The sequence below is a fragment of the Oncorhynchus mykiss genome, chromosome 3 (assembly GCF_013265735.2).
Source record: "Oncorhynchus mykiss isolate Arlee chromosome 3, USDA_OmykA_1.1, whole genome shotgun sequence".
NCBI lineage: Eukaryota > Metazoa > Chordata > Actinopteri > Salmoniformes > Salmonidae > Oncorhynchus > Oncorhynchus mykiss.
Genome location: NC_048567.1, coordinates 36,656,654 through 36,664,582, shown reverse-complemented (window position 1 = coordinate 36,664,582; position 7,929 = coordinate 36,656,654). Strand labels below are relative to the sequence as shown.

The following is a 7,929-nucleotide window of genomic DNA, read 5'->3' as shown; positions in this document are numbered from 1 at the left end:
TTTGATTTAACTAAATAGTCAAGCTTGATAAACTGAATCAGGTTATTATGTTAGAACTGGGCTGGGATAAAATCCTGCACACTGGTGTGCAATCCCCTTTCTCAGCTTCCTAGTTTCTAGGATTTGAATCAAGACAAACTAGTCAATTGTAGATACATCTATAATTTATATGGTATCGTAATTAGTATATTTGTGAAAGGTCATAAGTTATTGTAGTATTTCATTATGCAATAATGATAATTGATCATTCAAAGCAAATAGTATTCCCCTCTTAACAGCTGGAGACGATCTTTTTCACTCTAACTTTTATTTTGAAATAAAGAAAATTCCACCGGAAGTAAAATTTAGCGGACCAACCAGTTCCAACAATAGAATATGAAGGTTTCTGACCTTAATGTCTATGGTTCTGACCAGGCTCCTCTAATCAAAAGGTAAAGATATGTGTAACGTTTCATTTTTTTAAAGCAAAAAATAGACCGTGTGTAAATGAATGTCAACGTTTCGTCCCATTTGCCACCGTCTATTTCGAGTTTGTAGAGGCTGAAAATCGTGTTGCCTTCGTACCATCCACACCAAGCTAGCTTGCGCTAGATATTGTTATGGGAAAGGCTGTTCATTGTAATGACAGATGGACGTGAAGACGGTTCTGCAATTTGCCGCCACCACAAGAGGCTTGTCACTACTAATACAGGTCAGTAATAATATTGTATTTATTTACAATAGTTGCTGGTTAACTACAACATGACGTCCACAGACTGAAGGACTTGGATGTTAATCGATTTGAAAAGTGTCATTAGTGTGTGCTTGTCAACTCATGTTTGCTATGCCTCCCTTTCAGGCTCTCCTAAATGCTGCAATCCCAGATCACGAAGCTGATGCATTCACTCCTCCACGTGCAGAGGAGCCTCGGCTTCTGGACCCTGCAGTGCAATGGTTTCTAGGGGGCCTTTCCCACTGGGATGCAGAGCATTTCCTCTTCATTGCTGAGAGGGGTTACCTGTATGAGCACAACTACGCCTTCTTCCCCCTGTTCCCTGTCATACTGCGGGGGCTTGCAGAGACTATACTACGGCCCCTCAGTGGCTGTCTTACACTACGTGGACGCCTGCTACTGGCTGTTGCCTTGGGTAACAGCGCCCTCTTCCTGCTGAGTGTGGTAGCACTGTATGGACTCGGCCGTGTGGTGCTGCAGGATCGCCGTCTTGCTCTAGTCTCAAGTTTACTCTACTGTCTCACCCCTGCCAATGTCTTCATGACTGCTGGTTACTCAGAGAGCCTGTTTGCTGCATTGACCTTCGGTGGCCTCTTTCTCCTTGAGAGAGGATACACCTTCAGAGCCTGTCTGGCTCTGAGTATAGCTACTGCTGCGAGAGCCAATGGACTTGTTAATGTAGGATTCTTGCTGTATCTGCCCCTGCAACAGGCCCTGTCCAAGATCTGGGGACTGCGTAAGGACAATAACAGGCACAACAAATGCCTCCACTACACCTGGATCATCGCACGTCTCCTGTTCACGGCTGCATTGGGCACAGCAGTTATTGCGCTCCCCTTCTTGGTCTTCCAGTACTATGGGTACAGGGTGTTCTGTACACCCTCCCTCTCCTTGGAGCAGGTTTCCCCTGCCCTCATCCAGCTTGCTGAGGATAAAGGCTACAGGGTCCCTGACGAAAACGCACCCCCACCACTCTGGTGCCTGCGACCCCTCCCCTTGCTCTACTCTCATATCCAGGATGTGTATTGGGATGTGGGCTTCTTGCGCTACTTCCAGCTTAAGCAGATACCCAACTTCCTGCTGGCACTGCCCATGGCAACTCTGGGCATGGCGGCAGCCTACATGTACTATAGGGCTAACCCAACCAGGTGTCTGAGACTGGGGCTGTGGGACGGAGGGGCAAATAAACGGCCAGACAAACCCACACCTGGATTTTACAGCCCCAGGGTGTTTTTGTATGTGGTGCATGCTACAATGCTCCTGGGATTTGGAACATTCTGCATGCATGTGCAGGTAAGGAAGGAATCAGTGGAAAATGTTTATGTAAGGGGATTTTAACAGGTCTAGTGGGGGAACAACAGTCACAATGTTAAACAAATAGCTGTGTTTGAAGATTTTTATGAAATACAGGCAGCTCGTCTAGTCCATTAATGTTATTCTCTTTTATGGATTTCTCCAGGTTTTGACCCGGTTTCTGTCTTCCTCCTCCCCTGTACCTTTCTGGATCAGTGCCCACCTGCTCTTACTCTACGAGCCTCTCCTTCAGCGAAGGTCACCACCCACATACAATAAGGGGCAGCAGCGGGGGACACCTAGGACTGTCTTCTTGTACTTACCCCAAAACCCCATTGTTCATCTACTGTCCCGCTGGAAGACATGCTCTATTCCCACACGATGGATTCTAGGGTACTTCATCTCCTATTGGCTTATGGGCCTGGCACTGCACTGTAACTTCTTACCATGGACTTGACCTGACACTTTCTACTGAAGATCTGATGTGCGCACAAAATACTATTTGAGGGCAATAATAATAGCTCTGAAGCTTGTCATTTTCTGCCTGCTTCATAAATAGACAGTTCTGTTTTGAGATCGCAACTGGCTACTCCCCTCTGTTAGTGTTCGGCAATAAAGTTCAAGCGTTTTATTTGCACTCATCTAATTTTCAGAAAATTGCATATTTTAATATTTCTTTAACAAGAAAAACATTGGATTGATTCGTAATCCAGCATTGATGCACTGATTGTTCCATTATATCAAATTGTCTCTGAAAATGTACAGGGTGCAGTTTGTGCATGTGTTTGTTTACTAAAGAGATACTGTAATAAAGCATTGCTGTGTTTTTTTTAAATTAACAATTAAAATAGTATGCGTCACAAATAATTAGCGTTTGTTGATTAGATTCTGCTTGCAGCATTTCAACCATTGATTTCAGCACCACCGACAGCAAGCCTTTCAAGTTGAATGAAACACCTAGAAAGTTAAGATCTTAAGTAAATTAAGCTAGCTAGCTAGCGAGCTTGCTGTATTTTATACAGACCGTGCATGCTACTGTAGCTGACCTGATAAAACTTGCATCATTACTCTAGAACATTACTAGCAAATGACATTGAAACATGAAAGGTGAGCAGTGCACATAATTATGGAGAGTCTAAAAACAGACGGTCTAAACTCAAAGGCGAGTGTGAACGTATTGTTTTGAATTATGACCCAACCGAAGCCGCGCAGGCGGGTTGTCCACTTTGACGCCTAGCTCAATTAGAACGTATTTGCTTTGGCGCTGTAGTCACAAAACAAATGTCATTCACTTTTTTCAAGCTCATTTGAATTGGAAGTGGTAGCTGTCTGATGAGTATGCAGGCCATGGAAGAACTGGGACATGGGGCCGTGCATTATCTTGCTGAAACATGAGGTGATGCCTCAGGACCTCGTCACGGTATCTCTGTGCCGTCAATAAAATGCAGTTGTATTCATTGTCCGTAGCTTAAGCCTTCCCATACCATAACCCCACTGCCACCATGGGGCACTCCGTTCACAACGTTGACATCAGCAAACTGCTTGCCCACACGATGCCATACTGGGATTCATCCATGAAGAGCGCACTTCTCCAGCGTGCCAGTGGCCTTCCCACTGGTCAGTTATGACGCCAAACTGGAGCCAGGTCAAGACCCTGCTTGAGGACGGCGAAGATGCAGACGAGCTTCCCTGAGATGGTTTCTGACAGTTTGTGCAGAAATTGTTCGGTTGTGCAAACCCACACTTTCATCAGCTGTCTGGGTGATCCCGCAGGTGAAGAAGCAGGATGTGGACGTCCTGGGGTGGCATCGTTACACGTAGTCTGCGGTTGTGAGTCCGGTTAAGCGCCCTGCCAAATTCTCTAAAACGACATTATGGTAGAGAAATAGGCTCTATGCATTATACCGCCTCCAACGTTCTAATTTACTTCCGATCGGGTTTATGACTTCCGGAGCGAGTTCTGCTATTGATTTTATCATTAGCTTACTAGCTATCGTCAATGCATTTCTGACAGAAATAGTTCGCAATGACTACATTTAAATTACAGCCCCGCGAAGGAGGTGTTAATGAACATTGTTCAGTGCCTCTGTGTTCAGTTTCTTCCAAATGTGATGGTATTGTGAGCTTCCATCGTTTCCCGGTCGATGTAGAGCTCAGAAAAAGGTGGTTGGTGGCAGTACGTCGTGACAACTTTGCTGTCAATGTGTACTACACACCATTGTGTGTTTGGTACACACAATGGTGTGTAGTACACATTTCGTTCGAAAGTGACTTTGTTGTGGGAAAAATGGGGGGGACGACACCTAAAAAGAGGTGTTGTTCCTACTGTCTTAGCGTGGAACTGGCACATTCAAAAGAGACCTGGTGTTTGGGGAAGATAAGGTCTGAAAACCTCCTGCTCCGACTGAGGGGGATGAAGAACAAGGTGCGCTGCCTGTGGACTGTGCCGTCTCCGATCCGGTCCAGAGCATGGGCCAAGCCAGTGTAAATGTACAGGTGTTTATTTGCTAGTAGCAAAATTATAATTTGTTTATCTACGACATGTATCAATAATTTGTGTTGTAGTGAATATCAGTTTGTGTGGAGCTTGTAATTGGCTTTAATTAGACAATGAGTGACAGGGGTGGGGGGAAAGAAATCAAGTATAGCCAGAATGCAAGATTGAATACAATGTTAGAGATGTGTAATTGATTAACTGAACTGTTGAACATTTGCTGATTTAAAAATGTTTTTTTTTTAACAAATCTATTCTACTGTAGATTTCTTCACAAGAACATCACTACTTATTTTTCATAAAACCACTAAACTTGGCACGGGGGGGGGCATGCAGGGGATCCATTCAGGTGCGAGAGACACTTCTGCAAGTAGTGGTAAAAATACAAGTGGTCAACCTCCTCTCATAGTTTTTGAAACCTGTAGATCTTTATATATCCTTTCAACTAGGATGTCCTCCTGTGCACAGCTGACAAAGTCACACCAGCTACAACCTGTGAGAAGGATTTGACCTTGCACCTGCCAGTAGTAAGCATGAGATCTCTTCAACTTCAGCTCTCCATTCTGTATCTTCAGGTAAGGGCCGTCAACATAACTTGGTACCTTTGGGCACTTGACCTCTAAGAGTCCAAAGTTTGGTCTCACACTGGGATCAAATATGATTCCATCTGGAGAGGATCCTAACCACGGAGCATCTGGGTGCACTGCGAAGCCACACGGAAAGATGTTAACATTCTTCAGTGTGCAGTACTCCTGTACAGCCACTGGCTCCATGGCTAGCCCTCTTCATCTCCATGGTCTGTATTCCAGATCCCTGTACAGCCACTGGCTCCATGGCTAGCCCCCTTCATCTCCATGGTCTGCATACCAGATCCCTTGAACATCCGCTCAGCTAGGTGGTCACCTGAGGTGTCTCCCTGGACATGGCAATCCTCTCGGAAATGAGAGGATGATATTCTTATTTTCCTGAGCTGATGCCATTCTGGGCTGCTGCTCTGCTCCCTTGTAGCAACCTCGACTTTGTGTGACATCTCGTAGGTTGTCTCTAATGCCTTGAGGTGTAACTGCTCCTGATGGCTTCAGCACACTGGGAAGCCTGAAGCCTGTAGCCATCTAATGGAAGTATTGGTGGAGAAGTGGAATTGTCAATCTTCACAATGTAACAGGTCTTTGGCTGTGGAAGCTGATAGGACAGAACACTGCTGGCTTGCACTGGCCCAAAGGCAGACTCAACCAGGGGCACGTCAGCTGACATTTCCATTGTTGTCACGAGGGGCAGTAAAGTGGAGAAAAGTTGGCATACGTTTCTGAGACGCGGAGAAGGTCCATGTCAGGCATGTATCCATTGAGTGCTTTGTAGAGAGAACTTCTGCAAAACATTGTAAAACCTTAACATCATGTTGGAGAGATTACTATGACAAAGACTCATGTAACTTTTCCAGAAACAGCACAAGCCCGAAAGTTCAAATAAAATGAATTAAAATATACAGATTTGTCCCAAACATTTGTCATTATCATCTGGATACAATCACAAGAAAATGTTTCCATTCTAGGAACCTCCAACTTACCTTATTCCATCAGCATACGAGTTAGTAGGTTTACGGAACTCTATCCCATCAATCGGACCTGGTTTCACACCCTAATTAACAAAGATTTACTGTTACATTGGCTGAAAACTTTTCAGGTGCATTTTTTTATGGATATTGATAGACTAACAAGTGTTCTTGGTGTAGCTGATGTGAAATGGCTAGCTAGTTAGCGGTGGTGCGCGCTAGTGGCATTTCAATCTGGGACGTCACTTGCTCTGAGACCTTGAAGTAGTGGTTCCCCTTGCTCTGCAAGATCCGCGGCTCTTGTGGAGCGATGGGTAACGATGCTTCGAGGGTGACTGTTGATGTGTGGTTCGCGCCCAGGTCGGGGCGAGGGGATGGACGGACGTAAAGTCTATACTGTTACATTGGCTAGTGCCAATGCTGTTCTGTGATTGTGCAGCTGTGAACTGGTGTTGCAGCAGGAATGTTTAGTTGAGAATAGTGCACTGTCTGGTGACAGTGTCTCACAAAAGATGTTTAACAAGGTCCCTAGTAGCTATCTATAACCTTTCCCTACTCTCATGCTGTGCGGCTTTTCACTCTTCCTCATGGACCTGTGACAGGCAGCCCTCACGGTGATCTCCCCTGTCAATGTATCTTTTTTTAGATACTGTGTAGAAGACATGAATAACAATTATTTTTAGCTAGCAAATATAGCTACCAAGCATAACTTAAGCAAGCTAACGAAAATACACACATTCTCAGGTAGATTCTGTCAACGTTACATCATTTTACGAAGTAACTAGCTAGCTACAGTTAATAGTTAAATTAGCTAGCTAATGATTGTAGCTAGCTAACGTTATATCTGTCACCGACTTGGTACTCACCTTCATAGTTGTCTATGTAGCTTCCTATATACATCTTGAACCCCTTTTCATTCTTGCTAGCTGGAGTCTCTGAGGCTGATTTAACAATTTGATGTACATCATTAATATTAATTTGAGGCAAGTCCTGAAGACCCCTAGTAAAAAAACTGCGACATAGTGGTAGTAACGTTATATCGTCGATAACAACTAGACTGACCGGAAATTGTCACACCGATAGGAAGTGTGTTTAGAACGTTCGATCATGGAATGTGCATAAGGGCTATTAATATTAAATTATCTGGCAACTGTTCTGGTGGACATTTCTGCAGTCATCATGACAATAGAACACTCCCTCAACCTGAGACATCTGTGGCGGTGTCAAAACTGCACATTTTAGTGGCCATTTATTGTCCCCAGCATAAGGTGCACCTGTGTAATGATCCTGCTGTTTTTTTCCAGATTGGCGGATACCACCTTCACTGTAGCCTCGGAAGGTTTCATCCCATGTAGGAGCTGCACCTATTTTGCACAGTTCCGGGATAATATTGACTGGCCAAATTTCCAATGTGGAAACTCAGTTTATTGAGGAATGTCTGAGCTGGACATCCTGCTGACCAACCGTTTTGCCAACCTGCTTCCAGAGATTTCCTGCTCCTTTGTCATCTACCCTGTCTCCTGAGGGTCCAGCTCAGGGAGTTTCTACCACATCAGGCCTCGAGGGTGTCTGAGGCTCCAGCATCCCACCCTGCTCGGAGAGTTTCTATTGATGATGTGGGTCCTCCATCCCCAATCTCCCGTCGGTCCTCAAGGAGGCACAGAAAAGGCCAGACATCCACGACCATTCCGCAATAAGACATTTAGAATCAAGGCAGGTAAAATAGCAATAGTGGGATGGCGCTAAATACATTTCAGATTGGGACTAGGACTATGAGATGGAGTCTGTAGTACCGGGCTTCAAGGCCCATTTAAAAAAAGTTCAGATGGACAGGGAGAGTATTTGAAAGGCGACGGTAAAGGGAGCAGAAGGATCTGT

At 44.9% G+C, this 7,929-nt stretch overlaps 1 protein-coding gene and 1 long non-coding RNA gene across 4 annotated transcripts; one reads left to right on the top strand and one right to left on the bottom strand.

The window, feature by feature from the left end:
* Positions 1-337: 337 nt before the first annotated feature.
* LOC110519931 (phosphatidylinositol glycan anchor biosynthesis, class V) lies at positions 338-5,359 on the top strand. Of its 3 annotated transcripts, XM_021596806.2 has the most exons (4): positions 338-431; positions 531-691; positions 839-2,005; positions 2,172-5,359. In XM_021596806.2, exons 2-4 carry the CDS (start codon positions 629-631, stop codon positions 2,460-2,462), a joined length of 1,521 nt encoding a protein of 506 aa, XP_021452481.1. In that variant the 5' UTR covers positions 338-431; positions 531-628; the 3' UTR covers positions 2,463-5,359. The 3 variants fall into 3 exon arrangements, with proteins under 3 accessions (XP_021452481.1, XP_021452482.1, XP_036829883.1); XM_021596807.2 differs by having other exon boundaries at positions 344-691; positions 2,222-5,359; XM_036973988.1 differs by having other exon boundaries at positions 344-691.
* On the bottom strand, positions 5,030-7,116 carry LOC110519932. The gene is made up of 3 exons (XR_005044177.1): positions 6,918-7,116; positions 6,067-6,137; positions 5,030-5,867 (listed from the first exon to the last, which is right to left on the bottom strand). It is a non-coding gene; the product is annotated as an uncharacterized LOC110519932 (long non-coding RNA).
* Positions 7,117-7,929: the final 813 nt, after the last annotated feature.

Excerpts from the sequence above, each read along its gene's own strand:
- LOC110519931 (XM_021596806.2), top strand. The coding sequence starts at position 629 with ATGGACGTGAAGACGGTTCTGCAATTTGCCGCCACCACAAGAGGCTTG. Across the intron at positions 692-838 it reads GCTTGTCACTACTAATACAG|GCTCTCCTAAATGCTGCAAT; the intron begins GTCAGTAATAAT and ends CCTCCCTTTCAG. Across the intron at positions 2,006-2,171 it reads CATTCTGCATGCATGTGCAG|GTTTTGACCCGGTTTCTGTC; the intron begins GTAAGGAAGGAA and ends GGATTTCTCCAG.